The following is a 14,628-nucleotide window of genomic DNA, read 5'->3' as shown; positions in this document are numbered from 1 at the left end:
CCTCTTAGAGCCTAGTTTGGGAACTTGATTGGTTCTTTTATATCCAACATCATCCCCTGGGGTGTATTTGAAAACGGGCTCTGAACCATATTATAATAGGAATTTTTCTCAACCATCCAAAAGCTGAGTTGGAACACAGATATTGTTCAGAGCAGTTGCTGGAGTCATGTCATTGAAAGCGCACGGCCTGCTCCCGTGCAAATGAGAGCTGCCTCTCCAAAGACTCGCAGTCGATGCCTCCGCTACCAAGTTCATCTCTGTGTATCTTGGGTACCAGCAGCTGATGGCTGGGCAAAGGGAGGTGGGGCAGGACCCTTAGATTTCTGTGGGCTAGGAGGTGAGAGAGTGGAACAGAGAGTCACCGTAATGCGACCGGAGACTAATCAGATTTAGAACTGCAGGAGAACCAATGAGCCATGTGAGAATTCAGGTGAGTGGCCACTGGCCATTTCCCCGATTGGGTCTGGAGTAGCAGGAGAAGGATTAGAGGTGCCCAGCCTTCAAGATAACAAGGCATTTAAAATTAACTGCTGTGTGTGTGTGTGTGTGTGTGTGTGTGTGTGTGTGTGTGTGTGTGTGTAAATGAGCGTGTACATGTGTGTGTGTGTCTTCTATTTGTGAATCCAGATAGCTCCTAGGAGCCAAAGCAGTGTAGCCCAAACTCACCTCTACAGTAGATAAGTATATATGTGTGTGTGTGTGTGTGTGTGTGTGTGTGTGTGTGTGTGCATGTATATTCTGAACTGGTAAAAATATGATGATAAATTCAGAGGCACAAATATTTGATAGAGTATGCTTATCACTTAAGTATTTGGATAATGTGTTTAAAAATCTTTCCTCTAGACCAAATGTTCTCTGAATTTTCCAAAGTAAATTTTCACTCCAACTTGAAGCCTCCTAAGCCCGAAGCCTGTCACTGCTGGCCTGATACCCAGTGACTTGGGAAAGATAGTTAACATCACGTAGCTCCATTATTTCATTTATTAACAATTCTTTCCTCTGGAGCCTAGGCCCTCTATAAATTCATGCTTTATTTCAGGAACTATGAGCTATTCTTTAGCTCTGACAAATAGATACAGCTCAGTAATGAGCCTACTTTCCTGAATTCTATAAAAGTGTTTCATTATCTACCTCTCAAATATCTTAAGATACCGCTTTCCTGTGCATGTTCCTCAGGCTTTCGTTTCTATGAGAATTACACTGCTGAGCCAGGTAGCCTAATGACCCAAAGGTTCTACCAATATTTATCTTCAATCTAAAATCAGAAAACCAGACCTATGGCCAGAAATATGCGTAATTCCCCACATACCAGTAGAGGACTGGGGCAGGGAATGGAAACACTTTTGTCTTTTAATGCACTCAAGGCTCCAAGAATTAAAACTGGCTTTACTCAATCATTGATAAATTAAAAATATCAATAGTTGAGACAGGAATTACATTTGCTTCCTTTAATAAATATCAAGATTTGGTCAGATTTGCCTAATTATTGCTGTGATAAAGATATTTGTACTAAGAGTTACTATAGTTTTAAAATTACAGAAAAACATAAAAACTTAAAAGAATTATGAAAACTAAGAAATTACGTTTGGGCTATCTCGATCCAAATGCCAGCATAAACAGTTTCATATATCCCAGTCACTATATATGCTGTCATTTTACATAGTGAAGTGCAGTCCATACACCTATTGCATAGGAGAGACTCTGGCCCACGGATTTTATCATCAGAGCATCTCTAGAATCCACACAGCCACAAGAACGTAGCTTACTTCCTCTCTCTATCCCAAACTGCTCAGTGTGCCTGTCCTAAATACCAGGAAGCCTTTACATAGAATTGGGTTCAAAAAAATCAATAGAGAAATGTATCTGTGCCCATGTTTAAAAAGAAAATAAACAAGAGGAGAGGAGAGCCATGCCCTGCGACAGCGTGTTTATGCTACACACTGGAAAATGGACCATTATCTGAAACTCACAGCTGACTCTGAGGTGCACCTCGGAGAAGCAGGTGTGGTGGGGCAGGCCTGTCATTCCAATTCTCCGGAGGCAGAGGCCAGAGGATCACTACAGATTCAAGGGCAGCCAGGACTCTATAGCAAGATCCAGTCTCCAAAAGTCAACAGAGAAACAAAACACCTCAGACACCTCACCAAAAAGATGTGCATGCAAGCATACAAAAAGCAAGTTAAGCCATTAAGAAAATGTGCTAACAGCAGTGGGAGACCATCACACACCTACGAAAATGACCAAACTGCAGGACATTGATAACACCAATTGCAAGGCAACAGGGACTCATGTCCACTGTCATAGAGATACAAAAAAATATTGGCACCCTGCAAAGTAGTTCAGTCATTTTTTTATTTTTTTACTGAATGAAATATATGGTTTACCAGTTATACTTCTTGCTACTTAACTAAAAGGATTAAAAACGTTTAGTTTGGCTCTTTATTATTTCCCAAAGGCCGGTCATGAAAGGTTTGATTCCTGGCCTGTAGCGCTGTTGGAAGGTGGCAGGTCCTGCCCACTGAAACCCGGGTACTGAGTGTGAAACCAGCATTTTCTTCTTCTATATTATTCATCTCAGGAATGTGTCCTGGCAACAGGAAACCAACTCAGTTCTTGTCTACAATAACTAAGCATCTCACATGCATGTGTGCAGCTTTAATGTGGGGCTAAGGCTGAAGACATTATCCTAAATGACCTAGTCACCAAACTATGTCTACTCTATCATCCTAACTACAGGATGTACCAAGTCAGCACATCAGAAGAGACAGATAGCAGAACAGACAGACAGACAGACAGACCGAAGTCAGAAGGAAGTGGGGAGTCAGGGATTTAAAGGGTGACAAGATCTAGTTTTCTGTGGCAGAATCGTTTTAGGACAGATTGCCATGGTTGCACAATGCAAGGATAATTCATTCCACAGAACTAACATAGATAGAGGTTAAAATGGTAGTTTATATGTTATGTGTATTTTTTTAAAAGAGCTGACAAATGGTTGCTTGAAACAATTAACAAATTTAACAACACACAAACTAGTGTTACCAAGAAAAAATACAAACAAGAAACTAGTATCACTAAAAATGAACATGAAAGAGAGCTTGTTAGTGCCAACTTTCTAGAAATAAAAACGATTATAAGATAATACTATGAACAGCTACACCCAGATACAGGAAGTACTATCAACAGCTAGACCCAACTAAGGAAGTACCATCAACACTTATACCCAACTACAGGAAGTACCATCAACAGCTAAACCTAACTACAGGAACTACTATCAACAACTATACCCAACTACAGAAAGTACTGTCAACAGTTATACCCAACTACAAAAGGTTGACAAATTTCCAGACATTTAAACTATCAAAACTGACTCAAGAAATAAATCTAAGTAGATCTATAGTAAATAAAGACTGGAAATAAACAAGGGCATGTCCAGCAAAGAAGAGCCCAGGACTATATGGCTTAATTGGTATTTCTACCAGACATTAAAAGGTGGTAGACTCTTTAAGAGGGGAGAGAGAGAGGAGAGAGAGAGAGAGAGAGAGAGAGAGAGAGAGAGAGAGAATTTCCCCAGAACTTGTTCTATAATGCTAATATTACCTAAATAAGTATACCAAGCAGTTAACACAAGAAGGAAAACAAAAGACTAATTTTTTTAAAATATACATGCAAACACCCTTAAGCAAACATCAGAAATGCAGCAGTATATTAAAAGGATTGTGCAAGATGAATGAATAAGATTGGCTATAGAAAAGCAGCAGTGCTGGGGGTGGGGGTGGGGTGGTGAACAACAAACCAACTAGCTAGGAAGAGGATAGGGGTCAGTGGGTATGAGCTGATGGGGTTAATACGGTCAAAATATATCATATACCTGCATGAAAATGAGCATGTACTGATACAAACAATAAAAATCAAAACCTGTAATAGAGACGCCCCCTTCCATGTTGTAACCATCCTACGTGATCTCCCCACTAATGTGATTGAATGTCTTCTTATGACTATAAGAAGTTCAGGTAACCATTTCCAGGGAACAACTTCAGTCTGTGTTCCTGGACCATAGTCACTCTCATTTGATCCACAATAAATTACTCTTATTTCCTTTGAGTTGGAAAAAAACAGTAAATGCTAAGTAGCTTAATATACAAACACCACTCAATATGCCTTATGCTATATTAATGGAGTGGAAAGAGGAAAGCAAGTGATGTGGGTAAGACATTTGACAAACCCAGCATTTACGAGAAAAAACCTGCAGTGCAGAAGGTAATGGAATTTTCTCAATCTAATCAGGAACATTGGAGGGCGGGGGTTTAGACTGACAGATAACATCTTACTCGTTAGGAAAGGCTAAAACTTTCTCCTGAGACCAGAAACAAAAGAAAGATGTCCATTTTCACCACCAGCGGAGCTCTGACATGTACAATTATGTAAGCAAAGGGAACAACAGGCAGGGGAGTGTTGTGGACTTTTTGGCTCCCCAGCAAAGGACAGCGGAGAAAGGTGGAGCCACCATGCTGGGCTAGCGGAAGGCTCAGGGTAGAGCTGGAGAAGCAAGAGCGTATGACCGTGTAAGAGCCAGGGAAGAGGGGCCCCAAGCCACACACCCCATTTGGGTCTAGGGTGACAAAGACAAAGTGTAGATTTTAGTGAGTAATAATTCAGGAATATCTGGGGGAGGGGTCGTTAACAGCTTAGAAGTTTGGGAGTGGCCTAGCCATTTCGCTATTTAAGACATATTAAAATAGAAGAGAATACTGTGTGCGTGCGTGCGTGCGTGCGTGCATATCTTTTGTTTGAGAATCCAGAACATTGGGCAAATGTCAAGGAGCTCGAGCTGCACTACCGGGAAATACTACCACAACAGAGGGGTGTGGAGTTTCTTTATAGAATGGTTAAAATGAGCTAGAATTAATTATATCACCGTAAATACAATAAAACCAATACATCATACTCCATGTCTAAGTGAGTGGAGTCTGTGTCAGGTGGGTTCTAGCTCAGTAAACTACAGGTGAACTTCGAGAGACACACCCCAACCTTCCTCAGAATCTCACTCCATGTTCACTACCACTGTGACCAGAGTGAAACGCTAAGTGTTACTTCTTTGTTGTTCTTGCTTTCGCTTCTTCCTGGTTCTTTGTGACCCTCACCACCCTCATGTCTCCAGTTCTGCCCTCCTCGCTGTGCCCACCTCCTTCTGTTTCTCTTTCTCTTCCATTTCTCCACCACTTACTTGCTCTTTCTAGTGGCACCCAGGGTCTATGAGTGTTTGGGGTCACCTCAGGAGTGGTGTCAGGAGTGCTGTGCAATGTGGCGCCGTGGTCACCTCAGGCATAGTCTGCCTCCCAGGCCAGTGTGGTACCAGACTGGTGGTCATCTCAGCTTCACTGCTCCCTCAGCCCACCTCTGTCCTCTACTCTTACGTGGAGCATGAAGTTAAAGAGTGTGATAATGGTAATATTATCCTCAGTGAAAGCAGAAAAAAGGGAACCAGCTATATGACCAGAAAACTAGATTTCTGTGCCCCTTCCATCCCCTTAAAGCAACAAATCTACGTGAGGAAAAATGTTCGAGAACAGGAGTGCGTGGACACTAAACTGCCGGTGAAAGCAAATGTGATGAGGATGGACGCCAAACCGTGCCAACCAGGAAGAAAGTTCAGCATGGGTCCTACCACAGTACAACCACTCAAGGAGCTGTGATTTTCCTCAGTACCGGCAGCAGCCAGCCTAAATGATGCATTTTTCTACAATGTCCTGAGCTATAAAAACAATGTTAAGGCACATTTGAACCCCTCATCTGTTTCGTCCCTGTTTCTTTCCCTTGTCCCAGCCTCCCCCCACCCTCTAACCCCACGTCGTAAACGCAGGAGCGTTTTATTCCCATGCATGTGTTTTATGTTAACACAGGTGCATATGCCCTTAAACCAAGTATACATCATTGCAATTGCCTCAAAGTAAGAATTAAGGTATATGCTTATCATTTTTCACGCTGGAACATCTTTTGATTTGTGTTATATAAAGGGAATGTGTGTGTGTGTGTGTGTGTGTGTGTGTGTGTGTGTGTGTGTGTCTGCAATCTGACTTTTGCTTTTACTATTGCTACACTTATCTGAAGGTAAGATGTCAAATACATAGATGGGATTCTTTCTCATTATCTGGAGTCAGTTCTCTAAATACTTAGAGTCGGGACAAACCACATGGTGCAAACACAAGGTACCTTAAAACATGGAAAGCAATGTCAATGACCCTCTGCAAGAAAGCCGGTGAGTAAATTACGGTGCAGCTAATTTACAGACTATTTTACCGTTGTTGAAGGGAATTTAGTAAACCTGTGTGCAGCAACTCGGAAAGATGCCCACGATAAAGGGAAATGCCAGTGTGATCGATGTTTTTTATGTCTTTATGTTGCAAGATAAAACTGAACTTAAAATCTTCCGGGTTAACAGGAAAAACAGGAGCTGGAAGAGCATGGTGCCAATGATATTCACTTTAAAACCATACGCATGTCGATGTGATTTTAGAAAAACGGATAAATGTAGGAATCCTTCCATGAGTAGGTGGATGGTTGGAGGAGGCGAGCAGCTACCACTAGTGCCGACTGTCAGATTTTGTTAAAATGAGAATATATTCTCCTATCTTTAACAGACAAGCTGACTATACATACATGAATTCTAGACGAAAGAGGAAAAGTGATCAAGAAGAACGGACAAAGGAGCAGTTCCTGGAGCATGCGATCTGCCAACGCTCGCGCCTCCCCGGAACACTCCGCAAGGCCGGCCCTGGGGCGAGCGTACTCACTCACAGCCTTCAGGGTCTTCGTGCGGAAGGTGCAGCCTCGGAAGTTCAAGCGCAGCACGTTGAGACGCCACCTTTGTAAAGTGTTCACCACACATTTATCTGCAATGTTTTTCACTGTGGAAAAATCGATCTGGGGGGGATAAATAGAGAAGGAGCATTAATAAATAAGAAAGAGCTACTTCATATAACATTTTGAAACATTTTAAAGCATCAAATACTAGAAGCTCTTCATAGATTCATTTCCAATTGGGAAAAGAAAGTAATAATGTTAGAGTGCACTAACACCAGTTCCCCAAAATAAGGACTAGACTCGCAAACATGCTTCCAAGACGATTAGATTTGGCTGGTACTCTAGGTTAAAAACTGTAAACACCTTTTTTTCAAGTTGGGGAATCAAACACCCCATGCACGCTAGGCAAGCACCCCATCACTGAACTACATACTCAGGGTACACACAGCTCCCAGCCCCTTTGTGAGCCAAGACGTGCAAGGTAGAAAAATAATGGAATCTCATATATTAAAAACTGGGAGAGCTCAGAAAGTTTGTGAGAGCAAGTATTCCTTAATCCCACATACTTTTGTGATTATCGGGCAAGAATGTACAGCCGTGTGCATGTGTACAGTAACAAGAGGCAGGATTATAGTAGCAAAAGAAGGAGACAACTTAATGTCTTCCGATATGACTGATTAAGTAAATGGAGAGCCATACAACATAACACTGGGCAGGAGTTGAACTCAGGGGAGAAGAACATAAACAGCAAAAGAACACCCACAGCAACTTAGCCCAGCTATGCTGTGCTCTAACTTGGTCCAGGGACAAAATTCCTTATCTAGGAATTTCATGACAAACTGCTTTCATGGCATTCCTTGATGCCATTCTTTTGATGAGGGTGTCTTCTCAGAACCCAGGAGTCCATTTTTGAAAGATCCTGGAGAGCAGAGGTTCTGTGCCACTGATCAGGAGTAAGGCAGGTGACTGGTGATGAATTTCCTTGTTCATGTCTAGTAATCAAGAGCACGCTTTGTGGACGGGCCGGTTACAGGTTGAATTCTAACCCAGGAGTTTGCTAATGTGGGCTACTCTTGAGCTAACTTGGTCTTCTCGCCTGTAATATGAGAACAGCAATGTCTATCTAGGGGGGAAATGCCTTCAGCAGCACAGGAAAGCAGGCTGTGCTTACGTTACAGCTGTTTCTCACTAGCTCAAAAATCATGACCAGGCCTCAAAAAAATGTAAAGTTAAAAGCAAAACAAAAGCAAACAATGAAACCTTTCCAAGCTTCATAAGGCATATAAGTAAGCCTGCTGGAGTCTGTCAGGGCAAGACATAAGACAGGTACACGCACAGCCTCGCATTTCCTGACAGGAACTTCTGGGATGATGTTTCTATGCTATCCTTGTCCTAAGACTATTTCTATGCTCTTTTTATGAGCTGGAAATGACTGTGCTTCTCATTCCAAAGAGACTCTGCGAAGTCCATGGCCGACGTTAAACAAGAAGCATGCACCATCCCTTGGAGACTTCTTACGTCTGTGGGTGATGCTGTAGTCTCAACAACTGGGACCACTCACGCCATCAGCCAAGGTTCGGGGACCATTATTGTCCCTGATTTCTAAAGTCAGTTCATAGCTGACATCATCACTTTCCCTCCCTGATCAGTCCTCACTGGCAGACCGATGACAACCAGGGACTGGAACTGACCTGTGGCCAGGTGGCCAGGCAGTAGGCATGAAATCATTTTCATAGAAACCAAGAGGAGAGGACGAGGTGCCAGCAACCTCTAGATGAAAGTCAGCTCCGTGCGCATCCATCCGTCCCATCAGGACCCGCTCCTGCTCCTGACTGTCGTGTGGTACTGTTCTCACTCTGTGCCGTGCTCCCAAAGATCTAACAAATTACACACGCCTGTCTTGGCTTTGAGTTTAAGAAAGTGATTCTAGAACCCGAGCCTGCAGTTGACTGTCTGGGAGGACTGTGAAGACAGACTGTTGACTGCGACTCCTGAGTTCAGGAAGCAGAGCAGGAGTTGGGGGCGGGGCATAAGAATTTGTATCTCCAGCAGGGCTCTCCTGCTATGCTGATGTTACTGATCTCAGGACCACACTCAGCTAATACGATGGTTTAAAGTAACAAGACTCTCAATTTCCCTGTGAGTAGTATTCAAGTGTGGCGCAACTGTAAGGAGGAAGTGAGACATCGAAAGAAGAAATGGAACATTCAGATCTTGGGTGCTTCAAACAAAAGCTTAAGCTTACAGCTAAAAAGGCTTTCGGGATCTATTTATCTTCCTGTTTATCTATCAGCCCTAGCTCGTATCGGTTCTACGTGTCACCAGCCATAGTCGGTAAGAAAATGCCCTCTCTGCTTTAGAACTAACCTTACAGTTATGAGCCATGAGGTGGTAATTACAGATCAAACTCTCTAAATGTTCACCCCATGACTCAGAGCTGGAAAGATATCTCAGTGGTTAGAGCACTTCCAAAGGAGCCAGGTTCAATTCCCAGCAGCCACATGATTGCTCACAGCCTTCTTAAACTCTAATCCCAAAGAATATAATGCCTCTTCTTCCTTTGTAAATGCTTTCTTTCTCCTAGTCAAGAGCTCAACACAGAGTCTGTCCTCGTCAGCAGGAATAAGTACACAAACAACTGAACAACGGTGAGGTGCAACTTATCCAACAAAATGGCGCTTTGCTTCAATCTAAAACTAATGTCCAACTCACATATTCCACCATTTAAAAATTAAAACATGGACACATCTCCTAGGATAATGTGACTCTGTATTTTCACCTTCCTCCAGGCTTGTGCTGGCCAAAACCAAACAGCCAACAAACCAAAAACACAAAGAAGAAGAAGCGCCGTCTGCTGGTGGCCACAAGAAGGGGTGGGCGAGCGGGGAAGGAGGCTGCCCTGCTGCCGGGCTTTATGGACACCCATCCCTACGCGTCTTGGAGAAGAAGCACATCCACTTACAGAATTACTTACAGAATTCCACAGGGACCCTCGCTGCGTCATTGCCATCCAGGCACGGTTGACTTGACTGCAGGTGATCAGATCTTTAAAAGTCAGGTACAAGAAAATCTAAACACGGGGAAAAGAAGCAGAGTTTTGAATGACATCTGGCTTTTGGTGTAGCTCTTCCATTGTGTGTGTTAGTGGTGGCAATGTCTCCTGTGTGTTAGAAAGGTAGGCATTTAAGGGCCAGAGTTACATTTCAAGGGAGGGATTTTATCTGAAGTCCAAGTTTATCAGCTTTTATCACATGGCGTAATGCCATCCTGTTCTAGAGATGTGTTATGTGTTGCATATTTTTGGGTTGGTTGGTTGGTTTTAGTTTGTTTGATTTGACACAGATCTCCTGTGCCTCTCTGGCCGCATTGGACCATGAACCAGACTGGCCTCGAGCACACAGAGACCTTCCCCAAACTGGCAATGAGGGCATGCCACCACCATGTCCTGTACAAAGCCCTGAGCTCAGTAACTCATACTGTTTGTTGGTTCTCCAGAGCCATTGGAGGGACAATGAGTTTCCTCAGACTCTTCTAGACATGATTGTATTTTTTAAAGGTGTATCACAAACTATATTCTTACAATGAACTGGACAAAGTACTATATAGAACTCTATAATGCAGTCTCCGTTCATAAGCTCTTTATGTTATTACTGTTGAGCTGCAAACTCTGTATACGGAGCTTTATATAAACCTCTTGAAAATTTAATCATGTGAGAGTTCAAGTTGGTAAGAAAGACAGCAAGAAGGTAAGCACGCTTGTTTTCTGGATGGAGGTAAGCATGTTTGTTTTCTGGATGGAGGTAAGCATGCTTGTTTTCTGGATGGAGGTAAGCATGCTTGTTTTCTGGATGGAGGTAAGCACGCTTGTTTTCTGGATGGAGGTAAGCATGTTTGTTTTCTGGATGGAGGTAGTGATTGTTCTCCAAACACTGATGCACAGAACTCATTTAATAATTGCTAAGACAAACTGAATCTTCCTAAAGTTCTGATATTCTTGGGAAAGCTCATAAACACATCTGGTTTCCATCTCTGGAAAAGTAGTAGATTAGAAAAAAAAAAAGAGAAGAAGAAGCATACTCTCGATACAAAACATTAATAGATACTAGAACAAATTTTAAGCATAACTTGATTTGTTGTTAAGTAAAGGAAGTTTGTAAAGCCAGACTAAGAAGATATCCCTGCTACAATTGTCTGGAAGGCTATAGAAATGGTTTCATAGCTAATGGGCTCTATAAATCCACGCAGGCACAGAAGACAGTCACCAAGCTTATACAATAGAGGCACACACACATGCACACACTATAGTGCCACTGGGATAGAAATAAAATTAATCCCCCCCCCAAAGAATTGGTAACCAAAGGCCAGCAATCATGTCTATTTTCATTGTTTATGGAATCTCCCTGAAATTTATAATCTTTGCAGCTGGATTTGATATGTTAGCATGCAACAGGGTTCCAAATTGAAAATAACCCTGGGACATGGGTCAGAAATAAATCATTTTCTCTAGAGAGACACAAACTAGAGCCAAGCATTACAGAACTGCCACAGATTAAGCCCAAATAAAATGAAAGGCTAACCAACGTGAGGGAGAAAATCCAGTAAGAGTAAACAGAAATGAAAACTTCACTGTCAGACTGTGATTACAAAACCTTTTAAGCCTTAAATTTAAGGTAATCAATACAGAGAAGATGGCATTCTTTAAAAATATATTGTCAAAAAAAAAGACTAAGATTTGTCTAAAATTAAATAGGAACAAGAAAAAGAAACCTGGTTGACTAAGACCCCTTGTTGCAGAAGACCTCAGTTCAGCTCCCAGCACTCACAACAGGCAGCTTACATCTTAACTCAAGCTCAAGGAGGGCTCCACACCCTCTTTAAGCACACACACACACACACACACACACACACACACACACACACACACACAAATCTTTAAAAATAAAATTCATGTGAGGGGCCAGAGAGATGGCTCAACAGTTAAGAGCACTGACTGCTCTTCCGGAGCTCCCGAGTTCAATTCCCAGCAACCACGGGGTGGCTCACAACCATCTGTAATGAGATCTGATGCCTTCTTCTGATGTGTCTGAAGACAGCTACAGTGTATCCATATGCATTAAATAAATAACATTTTTTTAAAAAATCATGTGAATTACAAATATAATTATTGAAATTAAAAATTCAATAGATGAGTTAAAGCAGTAAAAAAAAATAAACTAGAATATGTATCTGGGAAACTTAGAAAGACAAAGTACAAACAGATTAGAAAATAAAAAAAGACAAAGGGGGCTAAGACATGTTACACAGAATGTAAATGTATAACGTACATTTTCACAGAATCCCAGGAGGAAATGGAACCTAAGTGAAATCCAAAAATAACCACAGATTAAAATGTTCAAGGAAAAAAAAAATCTGGCAGTCTAATGACATAACAAACAGCCAAAAATAACAACAAAACTTCGTAATGCTTACAAAGGATGGTGCTTGGATGGAGTCTGAGTTCTTTCCCTGCTGGTGTGATAAATACCCTGGCAAAAGCAGTTTAATGAAGAAACGGTGTATTGGCTCATAGTATCAGGATGCAATCCATGACAGCAGGGAAGACATGATTCAGGCGCCTGAGACAGCTGGTCACGTAGTATCAGGGCAGGGTACTTACTGTCTGTCCACCATGGCAGGGAAGGCAGGCACCGCTGCTGATCAGCAACACAGTCAGGAAGCAGTAGAAAGCAAATGCACTCGCTATATCAGCTTTCTCCTTTTTACACAGTGCAGGACCCACTCAGCCCAAAGGGCACTTCCCACTTCTAGGTCTTCCCTGGCCCTACCAACCTAATTAACGTAATCCCTTAGGGGTACTTCAGCGGCTGGAGGTGAGCCCCATCTGACAATTAACAGTAATCGTCACAGAATGCAACAAAATTGGGCAACCATCATTCTCAGGTGCTACCTAGCAAATAACGGTAAATTACGACCCAAGAATGGCCATAAAGCACACAATCTAAAACAGTCTCAGTGTACCCCCACTTAGAACCTCCACAAAGAAACTTTCCGAAGAATATTGACATCCCAAAAGGGATGGGGAAATACAAATAGTTAACGATGGGCAGAGAACCTAAGAAGTATATAGCTAGCCCCACTAACCTTGTACCACAGTAGTATAGCTAAAACATTAGATGAAGATGCTCCCCAGTTAAGAAGGCTTTGCTGAGCTACAGGGCCCAATTTGAGTGACTTACAACTGCAGGCAACATCCTTTGGGGGGGGCACTGCCCTCTTCTGGCCTCTTCAGGGTCTGCATAACTCTTTCTTCCTCCCTCCCTCCATCCCTCCCTCCCTCCATTCCTCCCTCCCTCCCTCCATCCCTCACTCCCTCCCTCCCTCCATCCATCCCCCCCTCCCTCCCTCCCTCTCGCTCTCAGGTGATAATAACCTAAGAGTGGAGAGAGTAATCTAGAACTAAAATATTCTAAAGTCGGTGTTTGTTCAGGAAGAAAATACCATTCATTCGCAAATGTACTGGCTTCGGTTTGAACAAGCCAGAGAAGCAGGGCCCTTGAGTGAGGAGCTCTTGAAGACTCTGGACGCATTCCAGACTTTTCAAACTGCCTTCTGAACATTTATATTTATACTCATAGACAAATGCTACTTGCAGGGAGGTGGGGGTATTGTGCAGTGTGTATTCAAATGCTAATTTCTGTACCCAGAGACCCCAGTACAGAGAAGGCTTGCTATAGTCCTTACTATGAAGCATTTCCTGACTCGGTTTTTTGTATGGCATTGTTCTCCGTCGTCTTCTGATTGGTCAATAAAGAGCTGACCAGCCTATAGCTGGCCGGAAAGAAAGGAGGGACTTCTGTGCCCTGAGACTGGCAAAGATTCTTCGAGGAATCCAGGGTGTCTACTGAGAGGAGAAGGAGGTACCAAAGTGAGGCTAAGACCGCGGGTTACCCCTTATGGTTCAGAAGCAGGCCAGGGCAGCACAGTCGGGTTAGAATAAATGCCCAGCTGTAGTGTTTGAAACCTTTTAATAAATACAAAGGTCTCCATATCATTGCTATTCAGGAACAAGGGCAGGTATAGAAAGGCCCAAACTTTCACAGCTACGCTTGGCCTTAATCAGAGAATCCTGTCTTTCTAGTCAACAGTGGTGAGCGCTGAGATTTCATCGTGATGAGTATATGTGATGCTGAGGGCCTGTCCCTAATCAATGTATTTGTACCATGTTCTCAGAGGGTGCGGCAGAAGAGAGGCAGAGAGAATACAAGAGTTGGAAGATAGGGAAGGGCGATGAATAACTAACCCCATCCAGACAGGACAGGGACTCACAGCAGCTGCAGACGTCTGTGCTAGGTTTGCACAGAAAATGGGCCTGTCAACACCCCGGCCAGGGCGGAACAGTTCAGATGCCTCCCGTCACTGCTGAGCTATTCGCTACTGATACACTCAGGGAGAAGAGGCATCATGGTCTTCAGATGTGTGTCCACTAGTAGCCTCACCGGGGGATGGTTCCAACCTAGTGCTCACACAGATGTCTCTGGTTAAACTAAGTGAGTCACAAAACTAAGGCAAAAGTCATGAATCTGGGGGAGGTAGAGGTGTCAAGGACAGGGTTAGTAGGGATAGAAGGGAACCAGGAGAATGTGAAAGTGGGGAGTAGAGTACTAGAAAACATTACATATATGGGTGAAATTTCAAAGAACACAATTATGGTTTTCTAAAAGAAGCACGTACTTCAAAAATAAGAGTTATCAGTGAAACGGCAGGAAAATGTATATTTTCAAACCATGAAAGTGGGAAAAGTAGTTAAAACTCAACTTCTTAAACAGG

The 14,628-nt window shown here is 42.8% G+C and overlaps 1 protein-coding gene across 1 annotated transcript in view; it reads right to left on the bottom strand.

Moving 5' to 3' along the window:
• Positions 1-14,628, bottom strand: part of FBXL13 (F-box and leucine rich repeat protein 13) — a gene marked incomplete at both ends in the record, with an annotated part of 170,544 nt that overhangs the window by 96,580 nt on the left and 59,336 nt on the right. Inside the window, 2 exons of the mRNA XM_080936361.1 lie at positions 6,792-6,921; positions 9,776-9,871. Of these exons, the coding sequence (XP_080792487.1) occupies positions 6,792-6,921; positions 9,776-9,871 (226 nt within the window). The remainder of the gene's footprint in view (positions 1-6,791; positions 6,922-9,775; positions 9,872-14,628) is intronic.

Source organism: Micromys minutus, assembly GCF_963924665.1.
Source record: "Micromys minutus genome assembly, chromosome: 23".
NCBI lineage: Eukaryota > Metazoa > Chordata > Mammalia > Rodentia > Muridae > Micromys > Micromys minutus.
Note: the sequence above shows the minus strand (reverse complement) of the source record. Positions and strands in the feature narration are given on the sequence as shown.